Raw genomic sequence first — 26154 nt, forward strand, 5'->3', positions numbered from 1 at the left:
CAAAGTATTTTTCTACTAAGAAGAAACTTCATCTTATTATTTCTTGAATATGTTTTCCTTTCCACATATGTTAAATGTGAATAATAATGGTATTACACTCATAGAAGCATTGTGATAATTAAATGAGATAATGAATGTAAAATACACTAGTATCTGATGCATATTAGATTAATAAATCACAGCTATTATCATTATTCTTATTCAGCAAATGTTTGTTGTGGATCTACCATCTGCAGAATGCTATTGGCAGGTAGTGCTTATATTTTAGAGGGAAGCAATTGAAGACATGCAAGTAATTAGAAAATGCTTTAATAAGCTAAAAGCTCTAAAAATAATTACAGAGGCAATGCTGTGGGTTTTAAAGGAGAGAAAGCTCACCTATGGTTAATGGAAATGAGAAATGCTTTTCAGATTCTAATCATAGCCACTAGGGAGTCACTTGAAAGATTATCTTATTTAATCATCTTTCTAATATTGGCCATTCAATTTATGCCTATAGTGAAGGGAATTCACTGTATTTTAAGATAGTCCATTATGTCCTGGGTAGCTCTCATAACTGTAAAATTCTTCCTTGTATTCAGATAAATGGGAACTGAGTCCTGATTTCCTCTAACCCAGTTCCAGTTCTATTCATAGGCTTTCATGTAATCCTTCTTGGTGATGACCTGTTGTGATCCCGAATTTCGAGTTCTTCAGCGATTTGTTATATGTGACTTTAAAGTACTTTATCACCTTGTTTTCTTTGTAAAGGGCTCAAGTGATTGATTTATAGTCTCTAAGAATGACACCTAGATTTTGTAAAATGCTGAATGGGGGCAAATTGTTACTTAAATGGAGCTTATCCTGTATAATAAAAGGCCAGAGGCGTCATGACGGAAACGACCAGAGACAAGACCACCACGGTTCCTCACAGCCTGGGCCCACCCCCCCTCAAGGAAGTGGTTAGGGGCAATCAGGTGGGCAATCAGGCAGGCAGAGGGGTTAGGGGAGATCAGGTAGGCAGACAAGCAGTTAGGGATGTTCAGGTAGGCAAGCTAGTGGTTAGGGGCGATCAGGTAGCCAGACAGTCCCTTGCAGGGCTGGCCCCCCCAGCAAAGGAAGAGGGAGGCCCAGGTCAGCCAAGCCATCACACCCCAGCCTGTCCTCTGCAGAGGGAGACCACCAATGGCAACGGCGGGGTTGAGGGCAGCTGCTTGCAGCTGGGGGAAGGAAAGCCCCGATAGGCCCTGATCTCAGGCTACATCTAGGGGTCCTACCCAAGGGGTCCCAGATTGTGCGAGGGTGCAGGCTGGGCTGAGAGCCCCCTTCCCAACCCACCCCGTGAACAAATTTTCATGCACTAGGCCTCTAGTTAACTAATAAAACCATCTCCTCCTAAACCATGTCTTAGCTATTCTGCTCTTGTACATTTTTATTCTTAGACCCAAGTATAGGACATTCACTATTAACTTTCTATTATATTTGATCTATTACTTTTCAACCTATTGTTTCTTTTTAAAATCTGAGTTTTGTTATGTCATTGAACCTCTTAGCTTGTGTTATGAATGGATTTGAAGAACAGATATTTTGTTGCTTTTGCTAAGTCATTTGAAAACATGTTTACTAAGAAAGGGCCAAGCACCAGCCCTTGTGACAGAGTCACTAGAGATTTCCCTTCAAGTGATTGCTCAATCTGTGGGTATTATATTTTATTTGGTTACTTACTGATTTGGTTGTGGTGTCAACCACTCCACATTTCACCATTTTATCCATGAGGGCCACATGAGAGCCTTGTAACTTTCCCCCCTCAGGTTAGGATGTACAAATTTTGTCTTGTCAAAAAGGAAATCCAATCAATTTAAGAATTCTTGCTGTTTGTTTTTCATATGTCTTGTAAGATGGAAATTTTATCAAGTAAAATTCTTCAACAATAGCCTACCATCTTAGTATATTAGTTTTTCTGTGACACACTTATTGCATATATGTGAACCTCTTTCTGTTTATGGAATTCCATGTAACTTTGGAGACAATCTAATTGTTCTTATTTTTTTACTAGAGGTCTGGTGCATGAAATTCATGCACTGGAGGGGGGGTGCGGGGTAGGTGTCCCTCAGCCCAGCCTACGCCCTCTCGCAGTTCAGGACCCTTACCACCCACCTGCTCACTGCTCCTTACCACTAGGCTCGTTGCTCCTTATCACTGCCCCGGAGCAGCTGCCCTGGAGGCAGAAGAGGCTCCTGCCCCGACACTACACTCACCAGCCTTGAGTTCAGCTTCTGACTGAGCAGCGCTCCCCTTGTGGGAGTACATGACCACCAGGGAGCAGCTCCTGTATTGAGCGTCAATTCCCTGGTGGTCAATGCACATTATAGCAACCAACTGCTCTGGTCCTTGCACCATAATGCTCACTTAGGCTTTTATTATATAGATATTGTTTCTAAGAAATGATTGAGTGCTTACTTTGTGTTCTGCTCTGTGCTACGCTTCTTAAATATATGTGGTGTGTGTGTGTGTATGTGTGTGTGTGTGTGTGTGTGTGTGTGCGCTCGCACGCGCGTGCATTTTAAACAGGAATGAGGGGAAGAGGGGAGAGGGAGAGATAAAAGCATCAGTGTGAAAGAGTATTACCAATCATCTGCCTCCTTCATGCCCAGGGATTGAGCCAGTAACCTGGGTGTGTGCCCTCACTGGGAATCAAACTGGCAACCTTTCGCTGCATGGGACGATGCCCAACCAACTGAGCCACACCAGCCAGAGCTGAAAGCTATAAATATTTTAAAGGCTTACTTTTGGAAGATATTTTCACATAGCTTAATGTTTTGTTGTTTAAGGCATGGTGGAGCTGGTTCCTGCTTCAGATACCCTCAGGAAAATCCAAGTGGAATATGGTGTGACTGGATCCTTTAAAGATAAACCACTTGCCGAGTGGCTGAGGAAATACAATCCCTCTGAAGAGGAATATGAAAAGGTGATTAGCTTGTCTCCTTATTCTAAATAGCTTTGTTAAAAATGTATTACATGGGTCTTCAGTGCTTTTCTTTTCAGCTCTGGTGTCAGCCATTTAGTCTAAGGTATGAAACAGTATATATTCTCTAAGTACAGAGAAAAATATAAAAACAGAATGCATTTAATGACAGGAATTTGAGTGAATTTCCCAAAAAACTTTCCAAACATGTATTTAGAGGGCAGTAAGACAGCTATTTTCATAAGCCAAAATGTTATATTTCACAGAGGTTTTGGGAAAAGTTATGGAAATGAGTAGAGTGGCTGCATCATGTGGTCATTAGGAACAAGATTATGGGTCAGACTTTCTGGCTTGAATTCAGGTCCCAGGTCACTCACCAGCTATGTAGCCTCGGGCAAATTATTTAACCTGTTTGTGCCTCAGTGATATCTCCTGTACAGTATTATATTTTTGTGGTATTATAGTATGTATCGTGGCTGTAATAAAACACCATAGGTTATTATGATAACTAAATGAATTAAGATATATAAAGTGTCGATAGACTACATTCTATAACTATAGCTGTTATTGGAGGCATGATTTTTTTGTTTTAGTATGCATTTGTTTTACATAAGAGGAAAGGAAAATCTCTTAGGACATAAGGCCTATAATGATCCTAAATTGGCTAAAAGAAGACTCAAGAATACTTTCAATGGTGATGTAAGAAGATCCCAGTTAATGTAATTTGCCTGCTTAGTTTATGTCAAATAATTGCTAAATCACGTTTGCAGATAAATAGCTACAAACGTTATCTGTTGACTAAGAAAGTAAAGTAGAGGAATTTAGTTGGTCTTTTAAAATGTCTAAAAACACTTTCTTTTCTCTATGGGTTGGGGAAAGCAGTGCATCAGATGCCAGTACTTGTTTATGGTAATGCTGGTTTTTTGTGTGATTCTGGGTAAGTTGTTTGACACAAAATAATGGTCAAGTAACGTATATTGAGTGTCTTTTATGCATTTGGCTCTTTTATTTGGGGAATATAATATAGTGGAGTCACATTGCCTGGGTTTGAATCTTGGCTCTGCCACTTAATAATTATATGATCTTGGGTAAATAACTTCTCTGTGTTTCCGTTTCATATGTAAAATGTAATAATAGTCTCTACATCACTGGTTTTTAATGAGTTGATGTACACATCCATTCATCCATACATACACATATGCACACGTATACTGTGAGTGTGGCGCAGGAGGAGAAAGAGAGTAGTGCAGTGCCTGGTTTGTGATAAGTGCTATGTAAACATTTGCTATTATCATCACCATCAGTAATGATTTCTTGGTGGTTATGGAATAAAATTAACCACATGGCACTGGCCTGTATTGCTCACTGGTTAGAGTGTCGGTCTGTACACTGGACTGATTCCTGGTCAAGGGCATGTACCTGGGTTGCAGGTTTGGTCCCTAGCCCTGGTTGGGGCATGTGTGGGAGCCAACCAATCAGTCTCTCTCTCTCTCTCTCTAAAGATTAACAACAACAGAATTAGCCATGTGGACATGTAGAAGCAAATGACTGCTTCATTGAGAAATGTTGTGTTTTGAGAATAAACTAAATGCACACGCTTTAGATTAAAATATTCGTTGTGTGCATTTTGCTGTATCCTGTAGGATATTATGTTAGTAATTTAATCCCAGAAAAGGCAGGACTAGTGTCCAACTTTGAGAAATGTAACAGATGAACATAAAGAGTTACCAACTGGGCAACCAAATACATTAATTATATTATTGGATGTTTAAAGATATAAACTGACTCTCTTTACACATGCCCTCCCTGGAAGCTTCCTCCCCCTCAAAACACACACACACACACACACACACACACACACACAAGAAAAATATTCTTTTGTTCAGATTAATCTTTGTGTAAGCAGCAGAGCCTGTGAGGAGCAGGGTTCCACAAACACGATGCTTAAAAGATGTTCAAGGGCAGTGCATATCCTACATATGTCCTGCTGACATCTCTGCTTGTGACAGGGCAAAGCTTGAGAGAAGGGGCAATAACCAACTTTAGAAGGGTGTTTCTGTTTTTTGAATTTTTGAAAAACTGGCCTTTTTTTTTTGAACCATAATTAAACTTATTGGCTGTTTAGAATGTGGATTACAACAGTGATTTCAGAGAGGGATGAATTACATTAATCTTTGTAACCTTGCCTCTTTTAAAAATAATTTTTTTCCCTAAAATAATTTTCTATCTTTATTATAGGCTTCTGAGAATTTTATCTATTCTTGTGCTGGATGCTGTGTAGCCACCTATGTTTTAGGCATCTGTGACCGACACAATGACAATATAATGCTTCGAAGCACAGGACACATGTTTCACATTGACTTTGGGAAGTTTCTGGGCCATGCACAGATGTTTGGTAGCTTCAAAAGGTACTAATACTGTTACCGTTATTACTGAGGAAAAGAGAGCCACTTCCAGTTTTACAAATTAATGTCCTAAGCCTTCCTCTTTTCTTTCTAATCTTTGTCTTGTAGCTCTTTTTGAGCAAAACTAGGGCCGGGACCAGTTTGGCTCAGTGGATAGAGCATCGGCCTGCGAACTGAAAGGTCCCGGGTTGGATTCCGGGCAAGGGCATGTACCTTGGTTGCGGGCACATCCCCAGTGGGGGGGTGTGCAAGAGGCAGCTGATCGATGATTCTCTCTCATCGATGTTTCTGACTCTCTATCCCTCTCTCTTCCTCTCTGTGAAAAATCAATAAAAAATGTTTAAAAAACACACACACAAAAAAAAAAACTAGGGATAAAAAAGTCCTAGAAGAATGAGTGTGTATAACCTTTGCTGAAATGAATTAGTTCTATTATATTTTATTTTGTCTAGCTAGCTATACCTAATTGGAAATGTTCCCATTTGTATCATGTCAATGAGTACCAAGTTTTTTTCTCTGTATGTTTATAACTATAACTATGTTTGATTTCTGAGTGTGTGGATTTATAAATATCACCTTGGGAAAGATTTCATATATAATTTCTATCTAAGTGATGAGGTTAGATTATTACTTTCCTGAAAATGTGAATTTTTAAGAATTAAGGAAATTCAAAACTGTTTTATACCAAGTTTGGAAATTGCTATGGCTCAGATAGCTTAGTTCAATAACCATGTAATAGCAATAACACTATTTGACTATCTTCTATAAATAACACTTTGTATGTACTTTCCTTTTAAATAGGGATCGGGCTCCTTTTGTCCTGACCTCTGATATGGCATATGTCATTAATGGGGGTGAAAAGCCCACCATTCGTTTCCAGTTATTTGTGGACCTCTGCTGTCAGGCCTACAATTTGATAAGAAAGCAGACAAACCTCTTTCTTAACCTCCTGTCACTGGTAATTGTTCTTTACAAGCATGTAATTACTTTTACTAGTATATTAATATTTCTGTATTTCAGTAACTACAAAAAGAATATAGTGATTTTGGAGTAAAATTTACTATAGTCTCACATGTCAGATATATTATTACCAGCATATTTAAAAATTGCTACAGTGTGAAATATGCCAGAGATCCTTGTTAGAAAATATTTTTTTTAAAGTCGCAGGTTACTTTGCAAGTGAGGAGTAATAGTCACAGAAAGGGATGCTGGTAGATGTATTGTGTCTTATCTGGGGGTGTTCAGATTGTGAATATTCATTAAGCTGTACATTTAAGGTTTCTGTACTTTTCTGGATATATGCTGAGTGGCCAGATTATTATGATCTCTGAACGCATAATAATCTGGCCACTCAGTGTATATCCTATATAATAAAAGGCTAATATGCAAATTGTTCCCTTGACCAGGAGTTCGACCAGCAGGCAGGCTGGCCAACCGCCCATGTCCCCTCCCCCTGACCAGGCTGGCTGGAGCCTACCCATGCACGAATTCATGCACCGGGCTTCTAATATATATACACACATACACACACACACACACACACACTAGAGGCCTGGTGCACAAAATTTGTGCATGGTAGGGGTTCCTCTGCCCAGCCTACACTATCTCCAATCTGGGACTCCTAAAGAGATGTCCAACTGCCCGTTTAGGCCCAATTCTGGTGGAATCAGGCATAAATGGGCAGTCAAACACCCTTCTCACAATCCGGGACTGCTGGCTCTCAACTGCTCGGTTGCCTGCCTGCCTGCCTGCCTGCCTGCCTGCCTGCCTGATTGCCCCTAACTACTTCTGCCTGCCAGCGTGATCAACCCCTAATCACTCCCTTGCCAGCCTGATCAACACCTAACTGCTCCCCTGCAAGCCCAATTGCTCTAACTGCCCTCCTCTGCCAGCCTGGTCACCCCTAACTGTCCTCTTTTGCAGGCCTAGTTGCCCCCAACTGCCCTCCCTTGCTGGCCCAGTCACCCCTAACTGCCCTTCCTACCAGCCTGGTCACCTCTAAACTGTCCTCCCCTGCAGGCCTGATAACCCCTAACTGCCCTCCCTGCGAGCCTGATCACCCCTAAATGCCCTCCCCTGCGGGGATAAGGGCCTTATCCCTCCCAATTGCCCTCCCCTGCAGGCCTTGTCCCTCGCAACTGCTCTCCCCTGCAGGCCTGGGTTGTGTTCCTCCCCCCCCCCCCCCCCAACTGTTCTCCCCTGCAGGCCTGGTCATGCCTAACTGCCCTCCTCTGCAGGCCTGATCTCCTCCAACTGCCCTCCCCTGCAGGCCTTGTCCTTCCCAACTGCCCTCCCCTGCTGGTCTGGGTCCCCCCCCAACTGTCCTCCCACTGCAGGCCTGGGGCCCCCCCCCCAACTGTCCTCCCCTGCCAGCCCGGTCATGCCTAACTGCCCTCCTCTGCAGGTCTGATCACCAACTTCCCTCCCCTGCAGGTCTTGTCCCTCCAACTGCTCTCCCCTGCAGGCCTGGTCCCCCCAATTGTCCTCCCCTGTCCTAACTGCCCTCCCCTGCAGTCCTGATTGCCCCCAACTGCCCTTCCCTGCTGGCCATCTTGTGTCCACATGGGGGCGGCCATCTTGTGTGTTGGAGTAATGATCAATTTGCATATTACTCTTTTATTAGATAGTGTGTGTGTTTGTGTGTGTGTGTATGTGTGTGTATATGTGTATATATATTATTATGCATTCAGAGATCATAATAATCTGAGTGGCCATTATTATGCATTCAGAGATCATAATAATCTGGCCACTCAGTGTATATTAAGTAAAAACAAACCAAAAATACCACTATGATTATTGTGATTGAAATTAATATAAAAAGAATACTACACAAAATTGTCTGGATTTTACAATTTATATTCCATAAACTGACTTTGTGAATTCTAATAATTAACTTCATTTCCTCAATTTTTTTCAATAATAAAAGAGACTCACTTAAGTTTTAAATCATAAACTCCCCAAAACTGTGATTGTTTTTGTTCACTTTAGTTCTGATTACCTGGATAGCTTTTAGGGAAGAATGGGGAACAGACTTTTAAAAACATTAACTCACAGACTTTTTTCCCCCTTTCTATAGATGATTCCCTCAGGGTTACCAGAACTTACAAGTATTCAAGATTTGAAATATGTTAGAGATGCACTTCAGCCCCAAACTACAGATGCAGAAGCAACAATTTTCTTTACTAGGTAATTCATGCTTAAATATATTAGAGAAGGCACACAATTTAGCTTTGATTTGTTTTCCTTAGTATAAACAAATGCTATACATCAAAATTCTGATTTTCAGGAGAAAAATTGATTCACAGTATTAGCAAATAGTAGGTTGTCAAGTTTATTTACTGAATAAGTATAAAGGATTTGCAACATTAAAAATAAACTTATTTCTCTCAAGGTATGATCTCAAGTTTTATTTAGTATATGATTTCAATTATAAAAATCCTATTTATGAACTATTTCTGTGAAGCATATTTTCTGCAGTGCCAAATACAATTTTTATGGGTCTCATAAGTGCTTAAAACAGCATCCTCTGCAACACTGCTGTAGTAAATTGTTTGATAGCATGTGAACTTGTCATTATTGCTATAAAGACAAATATGTTCTAAATGTCTGGTGACCAGGTTGGTCAGTTCTCTCCTTGTTCTCTTGCCTTCTTCCTCTCAGTGGAGAAGAGGTAGAAAACACTGTACTGAATTTCCTTAGTATCAAGAGTCTGGGCTGAATTGAATTGAAGGAAACTGACTTTTGTATAGCCTTCTAAACTAATCCTGATAATTTAGGTATTGATGAGTTTTATTTTTTTAAAGAGTTTCGTAGGCTCCTCTGGGTAAAGCTATACAGCAGGCATATATTAGTCTGCTTGATCTGCTTTGGCAAAATACCATAGGTGAGGTAGCTTAAACAACAGAAATTTAATTTCTCATAGTTCTGGAGGCTGGGAAGTCCAAGATCCAGGTATCAGTTGATTTGCTTCATGGTAAGGGCTCTAGCTTGCAGACTACTATCTCATCACTGTTTTCTCCTGAAAGAGAGAGATAGATTAAAATAAGATTATGAGAAGAATAATCCTGCCCTGACCGGTTTGGCTCATTGGAGAGAGCGTTGGCCTGTCTCAAGGGTCCCAGTTCGATTCCGGTCAGGGGCATGTACCTCGGTTGCGGGCACATCCCCAGCGTAGGAGGTGTGTATGAGGTGTGTAGGAGGCAGCTGATCGATGTTTCTCTCTCATCAATGTTTCTAACTCTCTATCCCTCTTCTTTCCTCTCTGTAAAAAATCAATAAAATATATATCAGGGCCCTACCTTTAACCTTAATTTCTAACTCCATAAAGGCCATACCCATTGGAGCTTGAACACATGAATTTTGGGAGACACAATGTTTAATCCATAGCAAGGCAAACATAAAGATTGTGAGGTTTTCTCATTTCCCTATTGAATCCTTTTTCTCTTTCTGGATTCCTTTATTCTGGTTCTGAAACTTCTTTTTCCTTCGCTTGCCTACAATGTTTTATCCAGGTCTGCCTTCTGAATTGATTCTCACCAAACTCTCCATCCTGTCAAAACTTATTTTCCCACCCAATTGAGGGAAGTCATGATTATCTGAAGGACTGTGATAGTAGATTCTACTATTTGATAAAAGAGATTTATTTTTTTAATTTGAATTACTCTGGATTCTTCCTCCTATACCTGTTTAGCTGTCACTGTCCAGATTTATTACAAGGGACTAAATAATAAAATCATCTTTTGGCATTATACCAGTCATCTTCTATCACTAAAAGCTTTTAATTAGTATTGGACCCCAGAAGGCTCAAGAAATAAAAGCATCATTTCTTGGAGACAATGGGATTGAGATTCTTGTGCTAACATTTTTGTTGGGGTGAGATGTATTTTAATGGGTTTTTGGCTTATAGAACAAAGAGGATCTTTGACAGAGTGAGAGTCTGCTTAATATTTTAAAAGGAATGAAAATATTTTTCATCTTTTATTATGTTAAAAGAATTGAGCATGTGTTCTCATGGACATTTACTGTTAACACATTTTCTGTTTATTTTGTAGGCTGATTGAATCCAGCTTGGGGAGCATTGCCACAAAATTTAACTTCTTCATTCACAACCTTGCTCAGCTGCGTTTTTCTGGTCTTCCTTCCAATGATGAACCTATCCTTTCATTTTCACCCAAAACATACTCTTTTAGACAAGATGGTCGAATCAAGGAAGTCTCTGTTTTCACTTACCATAAGAAATACAACCCAGATAAACATTACGTAAGTTTGGTTTGATTTGTAGAGACTGGTGCCTGCATTATTGTCCTTTTCCACTTCTTTCATTGACTCTGCTGAAGTTTCAAGCATTTGTTCTTTTCATACTTCTTTCTTCCATGGATGGTCCAAAAATAAATAAATGTACTTGGGGCTTCCCTAATTGTTTTTTGGTATTTATTTCTTGGTAGATTTGCTCCAAAACCATGAGGGACAAATGATATTCTTCTTTTCAGAGACAAGACTAAAAGGGTAGTGCTTTTTCTCCTTCCTTATCTTCAATTCGTTCTTAATTTCAAAGGTAAAGCTTGCTCATTGTAACAAATTCAACCAATATAGAAGCATGTAAAGTTAAAATCATTTCTAAGTTCTTATCCTACTCCTCAGGAATGATCAAATGTTATCACACACATACAGTTTGTTTTTTAAAGGCAGTACTTCAGTGTGCTTCCTCCCTAATAGTATATAGCACTATCATCATTTTACTGTTTTATTCACACTTGTGCTAATAATTTTGTTGGGTAAAACTTTGTGGCACTGTGAGTCTTTAAATTTTTGACAGATTGATAAATTTCAGAAAGCAACTTTACTATTATTTAAATTTTAAGCTATTTTATTAATTTTTGTATGTTCACTGGTCATTTTACCCTAACACCATTTATTGAGCAGTCCTTCCCCTACCCCCAATGATTTTTCATGCCACCTTTAAATACACTAATTTTATACATATTTCTTCGGTAGCTGTAGCTAGCTCTGCACCAATATTTTGCTCTCTAAAGTACTCTGATATAATAGTTTAAATATCCAATAAGATATGTTTTCCCTCATACCCTAGCTGTCATAAATTTTGCTTTTTTTCTTATTTACTCTTTTAAATGAACTTACTAATATTTTCATTGAAAATGTACTATATTTATAAATTTGACCAATAAATTTATTTTATTTTATTCTGGAAATAAAATGACTTCACTTTCCAGTTCATGTTTCTATAAGATCGCTCTTAGAATGTTGTTAGATGTGCTATAAATGAGTTTTATATTTGCTGTTTTCTATTGAGGACATATATTAACAAGCTAAAAGCACTTGGATTATACACTAAAGAGTCCAGATTATTATTATCTCTGAACGCATAATAATCTGGCCACTTAGTGTGTTTGTGTATATATATATATATATATTTTTAGAGGCCTGGTGCATGAATTCGTGCTTGGGTGGGGTTCAGACAGCCTGGCCAGGGGGAGGAGACATGGGCAGTTGACCAGCCTGCCTGCTGATCGAACTCCTGGTTGAGGGAACAATTGCACATTAGCCTCTTATTATGTAAGATATACACTGAATGGCCAGATTATTATGTGTTCAGAGATCATAATAATCTGGCCATTCAGTGTATAAAATGATCAAACTCTTATTTTCTTTCTATCGGGAAAGATTTTATGAATCTAATGTGTTTGGGTGTGATTTCTTCAGATTTATGTAGTCCGAATTTTGAGGGAAGGACAGCTTGAACCATCATTTGTGTTCCGGACATTTGATGAATTTCAGGAACTGCACAACAAGCTCAGTATTATTTTTCCACTTTGGAAGTTACCAGGGTATGTTCCTATTCATGTACATTAATCCTTTTTTATAGAAAATAACTTATTATTAAGTGTAGGTTAAAAGTTTTGTGTTAATACTTAGTAAGATACTATGAACCATATGTGACTTATTTTCCTTTTATATCACAAGAGCCTAATACAGTACTAGATTAAAGCAAGGAACTGTAAGTTTTTTATTAATGAGTTAACAAATTATCAAAATCTGAAATTGCCCTGGCCAGTGTGGCTCAATTGGTTGGGCATTGTCCTGTGCAACAAAAGGTTGCCAGTTTGATTTCTAGTCACATGCTCAGGTTGTGGGATCCCCTGCAGAAGGCAGCCAATTGATGTTTCACTCTCGCCCTCTTCCTCCTTCCTCTCTAAAATAAATCAAAAACATATTTCTTAAAAATAAATCTTAAACTTAAATTTTGGGATTTTCCAGTTTTCTAATTATAACGTAAGCTTTAAATTTGCTATCTCTACCATAGTAAGCAACATAAGATAATAAATTTTGGAATATTGGTGTTCAAGAAACAGATTTTAAATAACTGCAGAAAAAAATCTGTTATGATCATACGGAGCTCATCTGGATAAAAAAGAGCTAAGGCACTGAGATTGTTAGTCAGAATCTTAGTGTTTAGTTTTGTATCTGATACCGTTTAGAGACCCTCAGTTTTAATTTAGCTGAGTTTATTTCCATGTGCAATACTAGATTCAAACATTTTTCCACTGCCACCAAACTAAGCAGTTAAGATTATCTTGATATGGGGCCTTTGTCGTTGGTGAATTTTACTGGTCTCTACAATAGCTGTGGCTGGTTAATGATTATTTTAGAGGTTAAGATCTGCATAAAATATCTGTGAATGATTAATCATGAGAAGAAATAAGTAGAAAATAAGTTTAAAATACAGAAATTAGAAAAACAACAAATCTTTTGTGCCAGGGTTCTTAAAAGAATAATGGAACTGTTTCATCTCCAGTACTTTGAAGAGAAATCGCAAAATTTACTTTATAGTGGATTAAGAATCCAGTTTGTATTTAAGTATATAAAAAAGTGTATTTCTAAGTAAATATTGAACTTGATTCCACAAATACTTCCAGATGAAATAATTTAAATCCCACTTATTACTGTTTTTCTTTTGTAGCTTTCCCAATAGAATGGTTCTAGGAAGAACACACATAAAAGATGTAGCAGCCAAAAGAAAAATTGAATTAAACAGTTATTTGCAGAGTTTGATGAGTGCTTCAACGGATGTAGCAGAGGTGATTGTCCTAATTGAAAAATAACATACATTTTTGTGCTACATAATGCTTAAGCTAATGGATCTTTTTCTCTTCTTTCTTAGTGTGATCTTGTTTGTACATTTTTTCACCCTCTACTTCGTGATGAGAAAGCTGAAGGAATCGCTAAGTCTGCAGGTGAGAATATTGTTTTCTCTTTATTGATAGATCACAGCTTCCTATGGCCCTCAAGTCTGTAACTAATCCGTGGATGTGGTGGAATCATGGTGGGGTTGCAAGCTGTAGTCCAGTGTGATGAGAGGAGGTATTCTTTCTAAGCCAGTCTGTTTCTAGATAAACTTAATTTTCCTAATAGAATGTAATTACTAAAGAAATATAGATCCTATGGCCTACCAGGTTCTTTGCCCTTTGTTACTGCACATTCACATGGTCCTGGAGTTAAAGCAAAAATTTTTTTGTTGTGGCTTGATCCACTGCAAGCAAGATAAAAATATGGTTAACATATTTATATTTTCAGGTGCGGGACCCTTCAGTCCTACTCCAGGCCAAATAGGAGGATCAGTGAAATTATCTGTCTCTTACCGAAATAGTACTCTTTTCATCATGGTGATGCACATCAAAGATCTTGTGAGTGATTACAAATACTGGTGGTTGTAGAGGAAACCCATTCCTTGGTAGGAAGCATTACTGTTAAAGGAATGCTTTTCTTTGTAGGTTACTGAAGATGGGGCTGACCCAAATCCATATGTCAAAACATACCTACTTCCAGATCCCCACAAAACATCTAAACGCAAAACCAAAATTTCACGTAAAACTAGGAACCCGACATTCAATGAAATGGTAAGTTAAAATCATTTCTAAAAATGTCCTTGATTTGTTGTTTTGAGATTTTAAACTTAAAATTTTTAGGTATTGGTTGTTATACTGGTAAAGTAAATCAGTAGCAGCCCAATGGTATTGAACAAAGTGGTGCAGCCCTAGCGGTTTGGCTCAGTGGATAGAGTGTCGGCCTGCAGACTGAAGGGGCCCTGTTTCAGTTCAGGTCCAGAGCACATGCCTGAGGTGCAACTTGATCCCCGGTAGGTGGTGTGCAAGAGGCAGCCAATGATTCTCTCTCATCATTGATGCTTCTCTCTCCCCCTCCCTCTTCCTCTCTGAATCAATAAAAAGTTGTTGTTTTTTAAACCCACAAAATGATGCAGAATTGAACCCTCAATCATAGACCCTAGGTTTTAAGAAGATCTTAGGGGCCATTATTCAACTACCCTTCTAGCTTGAACCCCTTCTACATTTTCAAAAAGGGGGGCGGGCTGTTCAGTCTGTACTGAAGTACTTCCAGTTTGGGGCAGCTCCAACGCTCAGATTATTTTTTATGCTGAGATGAAATCTTCCCTCCCTAGAGTTTGCACCTGTGGGTCTCACCTCTCGGAACCACACAGACTATTCTTTTCCTCCTACATGGCAGCCCTTCAGATAATTGAAGTTTAAATGCCCTGTTTATTCTTTTAAAATATCTTCAGTACCTTAACCTTTGCTTGATAGGATGTAGTTTCAAAATCATCTTCCTTCTAACTAGTTTCAGCAATCCTCTTGAAATAGAGTGCTTTTAACTGGAGCAGGCGTCAGCTAACCAGGATGGAGCAGAACTGTGACTGCTCGGCTACTCGTGGCCAACTTGTAAAATTCCTCATCTGTTAGGACCCACTAACTCTTAGTTAACTGCTTCTTTAGAATAAACACTACTTTATTTGTGCACATTAACATTGCATCCACACAAAATCTCTATCTAGAGATTTGAAATAGTTCTGAATTTTCATCAAGTTTATGAATTTATTAAAATCTTAGCATATCCTTTCAGTCCATTAAAAGCATATAAAATGTTTTAAGTGTTAAATGTAGTATTTGAAAGAGAGTAGCTTTTCAACACGCCAGATTTTCTGTGAATTACATTGTAGTTGATGAGTTTGCATTGGATTATGGATAATTAGAAATTATCATTTCATGGTATATAAAATCCAAAAGAAAAAAAAAGACAACAAAAGAAAATTTTAATACCTTGAGTTTTTGGTTTTTTTGTTTGTTTTTTGTAAAATACTTATAATTATGCTGTCTCAACTTGCTTCCTTCTATTCTCATTAGATCATCTTAGTGCATGCTGCCTTTCCCCATACTCCATCTCAGAAAGACCATGTTTTTAGTTTTAAGCCATAATAACTTTCTTTTTTTTGTTGTTTTATTTTATTTTTATTTTATTTTTTTAAACATATTTTATTGATTTTATACAGAGAGGAAGGGAGAGAGATAGAGAGCTAGAAACATCGATGAGAGAGAGTCATCGATCAGCTGCCTCTTGCACACCCCCTACTGGGGATATGCCCGCAACCAAGGTACATGCCCTTGACCAGAATCGAACCCGGGACCCTTCAGTCCCCAAGCCGACGCTCTATCCATTGAGCCAAACCGGTCCCAGCCATAATAACTTTCTATGTTGTGCATTTCTATGTCAGATTTTCAGAGGACTGATAATACAATTCAGGACCCCTGAAATATAAAATGTGTATCTAAAGCATGAGAAAAATTCCACCAGATGTGTCATAATCAATGTCAATAATTTAGTCACTTTGACTAGTGACCTCACTTGTGTTTACTTAATAGGATTATTATTAACTTTCTGTTTTCTTTTTGCCTTTGCTGTAGCTTGTGTACAGTGGATACAGCAAAGAAATCCTAAGACAGAGAGAACTTCAACTAAGTGTACTCAGTGCAGAATCTCTGCGGGAGAATTTTTTCTTGGGTGGAATAACCCTGCCTTTGAAAGATTTCAACTTGAGCAAAGAGACGGTTAAGTGGTATCAGCTGACTGCAGCAACCTATTTCTAAGCTAATGAATTTCTGAGCTTTGGAAGTAGAATAGTTATAAACACACACACACTTGAGAACTTTGTATAGTATTTTTATACTTGGATAGAAAATATAAAGTAAATGTACTTGTTGCATTTCAATACACATGTTGGACCAACAGTCACATAACTAACTTTTATGAGTTTGTTGAAGCCATTGCTGTTTTAAAGTTATTATGTAGAATGCTGTAAACCCTAAACTTAATATATAATAAGTCTTCAAAAGACTTGAACAATTTAATCCTCTCTTAAGTAATTCAGATTAATAGCTTTAGTTTGGTCTTTTTTTCATTGTTTCTTACATAGACACAGCATGTTTGTTTTCCTGTTTTGCACCTTCTATAGCCTTTACCACTGTGCATGTTTGCAAACACCAAAGGAAAGGAAAGGTGCAGATGTTACAGACAAATGCAGCTGCTATTCACAGGGCCGAAAAGCAAAGCACAAATTATAGATAATTATGTTAAAAACTACTAAGTAGTTTATAAACATAGGGGGAAATAACATTGCTTTCTATTTTTCATGTCATTAAAGCCTTTTTCAGAATGAAGTTGTAAATAATGGTGCCTTAACTTCATGTCTGCCTGACACTTCATTCTGACTTTTTCTGACTTGATAACTAATAAGTAGTTTTCACTCACTTTCAGCTTACTCGAGACAAAAAGTTATTTACACTTACTAGTGTTTTTCCCACAGAAAGATCATTTTCTCTACTTCTGATATGTGACTTAGTTAAAGTCAGCCATTTAATTTATGCTTGTGTTATCCAGTAATTGAATGAGATCCATCAATGTAGCTGTACACTAAATTCCATCATTCCATTATTCTAATAGTCCTACATTTATTCCCAGGAGTGTGAGTTTGGTAGTTTCACTTCTATGTATCTATACTCCACTCCTTCATTAAATAAGTGAAAATTGTTTACCCATGTACCCATTCCTATTTGGTAGAAGAACTCCAATGAATAGGGCAGACTCTTCCCAGTGGGCCCAGGACAAGAATTCTAGGGTCCATACTGAATTAAAATGTAGACATTTATGGCAGAGTTGATTTTGTAAGTGTCTTACTTACATTTGTAAACATTGTACATTAAAAAATTATTTTCCTTAATATAATGTGACTTAGAATCATAAGGGACATGATTGAAATCATTTATAGTAACCATTAAGAATAAGATTCATTTTTATTAGTTATTCAACTTCACAAACAGTTTTGTGTTTAGTTTGGATAAATATGTATATATAATATTCTCATGGCTAAAATAGAAAGTCACTTTTTAAATGATAATAGATTGTAACAATCTCGGTGCTGTGAGATAACTGACAAAATATGCATTGTAGAAAACCAACACAGAAAGGACAGTCTGCAAGTTAGTTGTCCAGAACAGAATTTTTATAAACTGTGCAAATATTTAATATACAATACATGGTGATACCTGCAGAGCAGAAATAGATGAGTCGATGATACATCAGTGGGACAGGCAAAAATAAAAATAAAAACTTGAAATTTTTGGTGCCTAACACTAATGGTCCATTTGTAGGAAACCCCATGAGTATGATATATGAATGTCTTTTTTAAATGTTAAATGTGTCGTCTATTTAATACAATAATTAAATGCACATCAAAGCACCACTGTTTTTTTTTTTTTCCACAGATAGCATGTGTAAGTAGCTTTTCAAATGTAAAGAAGTAATAGATATTTTCACTTAAGTTTTTGATACCTAATTCCATTCCACAGCCACTGTAAAAGTACTGTTTTGGTTAAAGGTCATTGTTAATTAGACTCGATGTATACTGCCTATTTGCAGTCTGTTACTGCAGTGCCTCTTAGCACAAATATCAATAATAGAGCTAGAAAATGGGGTCACTTTTCAATTACAAGAAATCTGGATTTTTTTTTTTTTTTTGAAATCTGGATTCTTATCTGAAAGTGTATATTATGATTAATATTGTACAGTTAACCAGAGTTCAGAACAAGTGGTGATGCTTTCTCTTAATTTAACTCATTCTGTGCCTTCTTTGGTCATTAAAGCACCACACACATACTTTACATATATTCTAATATAAGTTATTTCTTTGTGAAATGCTCATCTTCAGCCCTTACCAAAAAAGGGACTGGGGCACCTCTTTGCACTGCTACTATCAATAGATTTTTAAATCAGTTGTTTTTTAATCATTTTTTAAAGCTTACATTCAAGTAAATCAAACAAAAGTTTAAACAAGCTAGCCAATACACTAATTTGTATGTATAATCACGTTTTATATCTGTCTTTATTGAGTAAAAATAATTAATTACACTATACGGAAGTCCTGCACCAGAAGAATTCTTTCCTCTTGGAGTGTTTTGGGATTTGAAAAATAATGGTTTACTCCCAGAACCTATTTTCTCTACTGAGGAACCCAATGTAGAACTTGCACTGATAGTTTTATCACTGCCTTTAAAAGAATCAATAGGTATCTAAATGTTAAGGCATGTATGGTCTTTGGTAAAGTATTTTATCTTTTCAAATTAATGTTGAATAAAAGTTTCAATATCTTGCCTTAAGTTGGTTAATGAGTCTTTTCTAGGACTCCAGTACTATGGCATATAAAAAAAGAAAACATTCAATTTTGATATTTAGACTGCACATAAAAAAGGACTGAAGCCACACTACTATAATTTATAGATTAATTTACATGCTGTTTGACTAGCAGTGCAAATATGAATGAATATGGTAGTTAGTCTGATCTATAAGAACCAAATACTTTAATTATGTTAAGGTAGTGAATAAAGATGTATAATTTTTTTTTATTAATACCTTGAATATATTCAGTGGATTGAATGTGACTTCATAACTGTACTATAATTTTATTAAAATATTTCTGGAATAAAGGAATTCTGCTATCAGTTCTTTCCTCGTCACCATATTACTGTTTTTGGTTCCAAACTTTGAGCTCACTGTTGGTTCTTTGCATTTTACCCAGGAGTTTATTATAATAGGTTCATATAATCCTGAATTTCAGAACTGATTTGTCAGGTTACCCTAAAGATGTTCAAATAAAGTGTGTCTGATTTCTAAGTGTGGTCTTTGAAGGTCTGGATTGCCATTTGCCCAGAGTCCCATCACCATTTCACAGAACTGAAATGCTTCTGTGAGTATGGTCCCTGGCCTTTGGTAGTTTATTTAAATGCTAGAGGCCTGTTACACGAAGATTTGGGCAATAGGCCTTCCTTCCCCTGGCTGCCAGCACTGGTTTTCCTCCGGCACCTGGGACCCGGGCTGCAATGGAGCCAAGCCTTCCGTCTTCAGTCTTCGCTCAGTGCCTGCATATGCAAATTAATCCTATATCTACACACTCCTGATTAGCTGGTAGGTGTCATAGATGTATGGTCAATTTACATCTTCCTCTTTTATTAGTGTGGATTAAATAGGGTGGTAACAACCATGTTATAGACATACCTACACAACAGGAAAATGTAGATTCTTTTAATACGCAGAAACCAGGAAAAGCAGTAACTTAAACAATCAGAGCCAGTTTGGAGGGGGTGATAAATTCAATTTCTGTCACAAAACCTATTTTATTTCATCCCTACTCTTTCAAAACACTTTATCATACAAATTTTAGACATACAAAATTAGACAATAGTAGAATGAATTCCATGTATGATTCCATTATATACCTACTACAGTTACTACCTTAGGTCTAATCTTATTTGATATGTATTAACTAGGAGGTGCCTTATATGTAGATACCTTTTCTTTCTTTTTTCTTCCATTTTAGAATTCTTAAATCTGTGAATCGGTAACTTCAGTTCTGAATAATTTAGTATGATTTCTTCAATTATTACTCACTTCAACTGTTTGACCCATTCATTGAGTTTTAAATATTGGTGGTTTATTTTTCATTTCCAGAATAACTATTTGTTTTTTGTTTGTTTTTTAATCATGAAAGACATTCATAACACTGACAAGATCAATGGGGAAAGAATTGTTTTTTCAACAAAGTCAATTAGATAACCATATGCAAAAGAACTCTTATAACATATACAAAAATTAGTTCAAAATGGATCAAAGACCTAAACATAATTAAAATTATAAAATTTAGGAGAAAACAAGTGTGCATCTTTGTAACATTGGACTAGACAAGGGTTTCTTAAGCATGACACAAAAAGCACAAGTGTGCCTTGGTTGGAGTGTTATCTACACACGAAGGGGTGGTGGGTTCAATTCCTGGTTGGGGCACATGTCCAGGTTGCAAGTTCAATCCTTCATCAGAGCACAGCTGATCAATGTTTCTCTTCTTTCAAAAAAAAAAAAGCAACAAAAGAAAAATAATCTGGGCTGCATCAAAAATTTTTTTAAACCCACCCCCCCCCAAAATTTGTTTTTAATTTAAATATTTTATGCATCAAAGGACACTATTAGTAAAGTAAAAAGACATCTCACAAAATGGGAGAGAATAGTCACAAATCATATATCTGATATGACACAAATAGACAAATGAGTGAATACACATTCCTCCAAAATGATCAATCACATGAAAAGATACTTAACACACTAGCCAGTTTGGCTCAGTGAATAGAGCATCGGCCTGTGTACTGAAGGGTCCCAGGTTCGACTCCGGTCAAGGACACATGCCTGGGTTGTGAGCTCAATCCCCAGTAGGGGGTGTGCAGGAGGCAGCTGATCAGTGATTCTCATCGATGTTTCTATCTCTGCCTCTCCTTTCTCTCTGAAATCAGTAAAAAAAAAAAAAAATTATATATTTGAAAAGGTGCTCAACTTTATTAGTCATTAGAGAAATACAAACAAAAATTATAGTGAGTTACTAATTCACACCCCCTGGGATAACCAGAATAAAAAGTTTGAGGGCCTCATTTATTCCTGGTGGGAATGCAAAAACAGTGCAGCTCCTGTGGAAAATAGTTTGAGAGTTCTCAAAAAGTTTAACATAGTTACCCAGCAATTTATATACTGTGTGAAGATGTATATAAAACCTCAAGAATTGAAAACAGGTACTCAAATACTTGCACACACATGTTCACAGCATTATTCATAATGACTAAAAAGTACAAATAAAACAACTTTCCGTCAACCAATGCACAAATAAAGTGATATATCCATACAATGGAATATTACTCGTGAATGTACTAAAAGACTGAATTATAAACTTTAAAATAGCAAATTTTATAGTATGTGAATTTTAAAAGGCTATACAATCAATTTTTAAAAACCATTTAATTATGGTATCTGTGCTAACTGAAAATTTTTTAGAAAAGAATTTCCCCCCTTTTGTCTTTAAAAAATCAGGTTCCAATTTATGAAAGTTCTTAAAAAAAGCATGCCACGTGTAAAGGCAATAAGGATATGACATCATTTGATTAAAGTTCAACACACATTTAACTAACTACATATTTTACTTCGATATTATTGATACAGACATGGCCAGATAATGTGAAAAACTAGTGGAGGGCTTAAACATGATTATAGAAATCTTGAAATAACTGTTAGTTTCTATTCCATAAATAAATATTTTAGTCAACATTCCTATATCCTTATTAGAAAAGTACTGATTTTTTTCTTTTTTAACCATAGTGGAATTCTCAAAATAATCCAGCACCGGGGTTGGCTACATCATAGACATCTCTCAATATTTCCACTACAAGACATAGCTGGGATGTCAGGGGGCTGCTGAAGCGATACTTAAGAAACGCACGTGTAATTAAGTACCTACGTAATTGACCTGACCCAAATTCGCTGGGGGCGGGAGCGCGGATAAAGACCTTTCCTAGCGTAGGAAAAGCCCACCAACCACTGCAGCTGTCTCCAGGCCCAACTCCTAGTCCGGATTCCAACCTGCGCGCTCTTGACGCCGGCACCACCCTCAGACGCGCGGTCCCGGCTGCAGGCGGACTTAATTTCCGGGTCTGGCCTCGAACCGCCTCAAAGACAGATGCATGCCGGGATGTGTAGTCCTGTTGATCAGGAATCCACTACCGCGTTGAAGTGCATTTCGGGATATGTAGTCAGGCGGACGCTGAGGACTACGCAGTGTGGCTCCGCCTCCCGCGTGCGAGGAAGCGGGGACGTGTGAGGTCACTTCCTGCGTGCTGGGTGGCTTCCTGCGGCGTTTCCAATTCACGCTCTTTTCCACAGCCAGTCCGCCGCCATCATGGGTCGCATGCACGCTCCCGGGTGAGCTAGGGTTTCCCAGAGGGGTGCAGGGCTCGGCCGCGGGGATGGGGGCGGGAGAGGGGGAAAGGACCAAGTGTGGGCAGCGGGTCGAGGGGATGATGGCCTTGGCTGCTGTGGCCCAGAGCGCCCCTTCATCCCAAGTCCGCTTCTCTCCGCAGGAAGGGCCTGTCCCAGTCGGCTCTGCCCTACCGCCGCAGCGTCCCCACCGTAAGTAGCTTGCAGGGATCGGGGAGAGGCGCACCGTTTGTCGCTTTGGGGAGGTGGCGCGGGGTGGGGGCCATGTGTGCGCGGGGAGCGCGACTTCCCGGGTGGAGGGACCGCCCTGTTTCGCTGCCATCCCAGGTCTGTGATCCTAAGGCCGCTTTCTTTTCTGCAAACAGTGGCTGAAGTTGACGTCTGACGACGTGAAGGAGCAGATCTACAAACTGGCCAAGAAGGGCCTGACTCCCTCACAGATCGGTGCGTGTTTTTGTCTAATGTGGTCCCTTCCCGCCTGCCCTCGTGTAACTTAACCGGAAGGAGTGGTGGTGGTGGTAAATGCGTCCCAAATGTGCTTGAAAACTTTTTATCCTTTTCCTGACTTTACTGTGGATGACCCAGATCTAATCTTCATTTGTGGAACACTGAAGTTCTCTTGGTCAAGTTATCAAGACGTTCTCAAGGTTTTAATGAGTATTTACCGTGAGCTACTCCACAGAGTGCATGGTTCTGAGCACTTTGCATATCCTGGCCTGTCGTTTCTGACAGCAGTGCTTTGATATATTTTTTTAATTGATTTTGTACAGAGAGGAAGGGAGAGAGATAGAGAGCCAGAAACATCGATGAGAGAGTGTCATCGACCAGCTGCCTCCCAAGGTACATGCCCTTGACCGGAATCGAACCTGGGACCTTTCAGTCCCCAAGCCGACGCTCTATCCATTGAGCCAAACCGGTCTCGGCTGACAGCAGTGCTTTGAAATAAACTAGTAGTTTTCCCCATCTTACCGCAGAGGAAACTGAGGCACAATGTGGCTGTATAACTGGCCTCAGATCACACAGCTATTGGCTACTGTCACTTTCTCAGGTGCAGTTCGACTCTCAGCTGTGTGTGACTTTGCAAGTGGCTTTACATTTTTAGAAGAATATCTCATGTTCTTAATAAACATTAGATGTTTTTAATTGAGCACCTATACATAGTTAGAGTCTTTATTAATAGCTTTGATGTCCTTGAATCTAGCAAGCTCACTATGATGATGGTCTTCCAACATTCGCAGTTTCCACCAGAAGGGTTTTCCTTAGTGTTGGGTAAACCTTCCTTGGATGTCTGAGTGAGCTCTGCATGAATTCTCACATTGGTGTCTGTGATGCATAAATATAAAAGTAAGTCCCGTTTTACAGACAGGAAGCTTGAAAAGCCACTTGATCTTAGAACCCGGATGTCACATGCTCCAGGATGTGTGTTTGGTGTGGGAATTTATGATATACTAGGGGCCTGATGCACGAAAATCGTGCAAAATAGGCCTTCCTTCCCCTGCCTGCTGGCACTGGTCGCTCAAGACCTGGGCTTTACTTGCAGCCCCGGCATAGTGGGGAAGGTCCAGAAGGACTTCCTGTCTAGGTAGCATATTACCCTTTTATTATATAGGATTGTTCCCTTTACAGGTGTGATCCTGAGAGACTCGCACGGCGTTGCACAAGTACGTTTTGTGACCGGCAATAAGATCTTGAGAATTCTTAAGTCTAAAGGACTTGCTCCTGATCTTCCTGAGGACCTCTACCATTTAATCAAGAAAGCTGTTGCCGTTCGAAAGCATCTTGAGAGGAACAGAAAGGTAAGAGAAGTGCTTGTGCTAACTTGTTTAATGAAATGTAATCTGAATTAGATAAGGTGGTTTAGAGTTAAAAGTCTGCCAGGAGAGACTGGTGGAGGAGGTTTGGCTCTCCCAGTTACAGTCTATTCAGATGGTTGGGAATGTTGAGCTGTTGGTTGAGTTTTTGCTTAGTCTTGTGGAAGGAAGCCTTCAATTACCTTAAGGACTTAATGTGCCACATGAACATGAGCTTGTTCTCTATTGTTAAAAGGTTTTGAGTGAATGAACATTTGAGTAAAATGAATTCTATCCATTTTTATTTTTAGGATAAGGATGCTAAATTCCGTCTGATTCTGATCGAGAGCCGTATTCACCGCTTGGCTCGATATTATAAGACCAAACGAGTCCTGCCCCCCAATTGGAAATAGTAAGTATCAATCTTATTTGTTATAAGAGCCAGAGTTAGCCAGGTTGTAAATATAGTAAAAGGACTGATAGTAGTGATGTTTTAGCTCATGGCTATATGTTCAACTGCTTTTTCAACTCTGCCATTATAACAGGAATACAGCCACAGTGATACATAAAGAAATGGATATGCCATTTCCCATTGAAACTATTTGCAAAGACAAGCTAAGGGCCATAGTTTGAACCTCTGATTTAGAACATGAACAAGCCCCATGAATCTTTCATTTATTTTACTTTTTAAAATACGTTTTTATTGGTTTAAAAAAAATATTTCTTTATTTTATATGATTTCAGAGAGGAAGAGAAGAGAGTGATTGAAACATCAATGATGAGAATCATTGATTGGCTGCCTTTTGCACACCCCTTACTGGGGATCAAGCCCACAATGCAGACATGTGCCCTTGGCTGGAATCAAACCTGGGACCATTCAGTCTGCAGGCTGCCACTCTATCCACTGAGCCAAGCTGGCCAGGGCTGTTTTTATTGATATTTTTTAGAGAGAGGGAAAGGGATAGAGAGAGAGAGACATATCGATGATAGAAACAACATCTATCGGCTGCCTCCCTGTAGGGCCCCCATCTGAGATCGAGCCTGCATGTGCCCTGCCTGACCAGGGATTGAACCGACAACCCCTTGGTTTCTGAGCCACACCAGCTGGGCTGAATCACTCTCAGGTGGTTGATAAAGTTTCAGTTGGTGCCACTGACCCTAGGTGTTTATGTTGTCTTTATTTTTGCATCATTTGCTCACTATGATGATTGATTTCCAAACATTCGCAGTTTCCACCAGAAAGGTCTTACCTTATGTTGGCCAGTTCTTCCTTGGATGTCTGAGTGAGCATCTTTAATTCATTATACTTGAGCCACAATAAACTGACTCAAGAACTCAGCAGTTTGGTGCACTTTACACATTGGGATTGTTTTAGCTGTGAAGGTGTATGAATGAATGTGGAGGACCTGTATTAACCTAGTCTTTTCCTCTCCCCCTTTTTCCTTTTCAGCGAGTCATCCACAGCCTCTGCACTGGTTGCATAAAATAATCTATGTACTCGAGCAATAAAACCATTGTTTAACTAGAAGCGTGATTTGTGTTTCTTTCCCTTAGAAAATTGTGTATCAGTGATTCACACATGTTGATCTTTTGATATGGCAGTGTTTTTGTGGAGTGAGAATTGTGTGGTTCCACAGACAGCTGTATGTATCCATTGCTTCTCATACATGCCCTGACTGGGCATCAAACCCACCACCCGTTGGACAAAACTCCAACCGAGTACTCTGGTTGGGGCTAGGATATGGCTTTTGTTTGTTCAAATTCTGTATATGTGAGCACATAAGATTTGAAGGTTTCCTTTAAGAACTCCTTTCTTCATTTAAAAATCAAGTGGCAGGTGTTAAATTGA

The 26154-nt window shown here is 38.6% G+C and overlaps 2 protein-coding genes and 2 non-coding genes across 6 annotated transcripts in view; all 4 read left to right on the forward strand.

Annotated features, from left to right (window-relative positions):
• The window catches only part of PIK3C2A (phosphatidylinositol-4-phosphate 3-kinase catalytic subunit type 2 alpha), a 79636-nt gene extending 61830 nt beyond the window's left edge, over positions 1 to 17806 (forward strand). For 2 of the 3 annotated variants that reach the window (XM_036426314.2, XM_045578037.1), the window contains exons 23-33: positions 2811 to 2947; positions 5183 to 5352; positions 6151 to 6307; positions 8426 to 8535; positions 10401 to 10608; positions 12070 to 12194; positions 13328 to 13445; positions 13529 to 13601; positions 13942 to 14051; positions 14139 to 14264; positions 16122 to 17806. In XM_036426314.2, coding sequence (XP_036282207.1) covers positions 2811 to 2947; positions 5183 to 5352; positions 6151 to 6307; positions 8426 to 8535; positions 10401 to 10608; positions 12070 to 12194; positions 13328 to 13445; positions 13529 to 13601; positions 13942 to 14051; positions 14139 to 14264; positions 16122 to 16304 — 1517 coding nt within the window. In that variant the 3' untranslated portion in view covers positions 16305 to 17806. Of the gene's footprint in view, positions 1 to 2810; positions 2948 to 5182; positions 5353 to 6150; positions 6308 to 8425; positions 8536 to 10400; positions 10609 to 10793; positions 10904 to 12069; positions 12195 to 13327; positions 13446 to 13528; positions 13602 to 13941; positions 14052 to 14138; positions 14265 to 16121 lie in introns of those variants that run through there. The other variant, XR_004986064.2, reaches the window with a different exon arrangement.
• A 4575-nt stretch (positions 17807 to 22381) lies between these two features.
• Positions 22382 to 25833, forward strand: RPS13 (ribosomal protein S13). The gene is made up of 6 exons (XM_036426333.2): positions 22382 to 22500; positions 22659 to 22707; positions 22881 to 22959; positions 24142 to 24311; positions 24617 to 24717; positions 25756 to 25833. Exons 1-6 carry the CDS (start codon positions 22478 to 22480, stop codon positions 25787 to 25789), a joined length of 456 nt encoding a protein of 151 aa, XP_036282226.1. The 5' UTR covers positions 22382 to 22477; the 3' UTR covers positions 25790 to 25833.
• Positions 23722 to 23811, forward strand: LOC118713882. Its single transcript, XR_004986428.1, has one exon. It is a non-coding gene; the product is annotated as a small nucleolar RNA SNORD14 (small nucleolar RNA).
• Positions 25502 to 25592, forward strand: LOC118713881. Its single transcript, XR_004986427.1, has one exon. It is a non-coding gene; the product is annotated as a small nucleolar RNA SNORD14 (small nucleolar RNA).
• Positions 25834 to 26154: the final 321 nt, after the last annotated feature.

This window comes from Pipistrellus kuhlii, unplaced genomic scaffold, assembly GCF_014108245.1.
Source record: "Pipistrellus kuhlii isolate mPipKuh1 unplaced genomic scaffold, mPipKuh1.p scaffold_m20_p_9, whole genome shotgun sequence".
Classification (NCBI taxonomy): Eukaryota; Metazoa; Chordata; class Mammalia; order Chiroptera; family Vespertilionidae; genus Pipistrellus; species Pipistrellus kuhlii.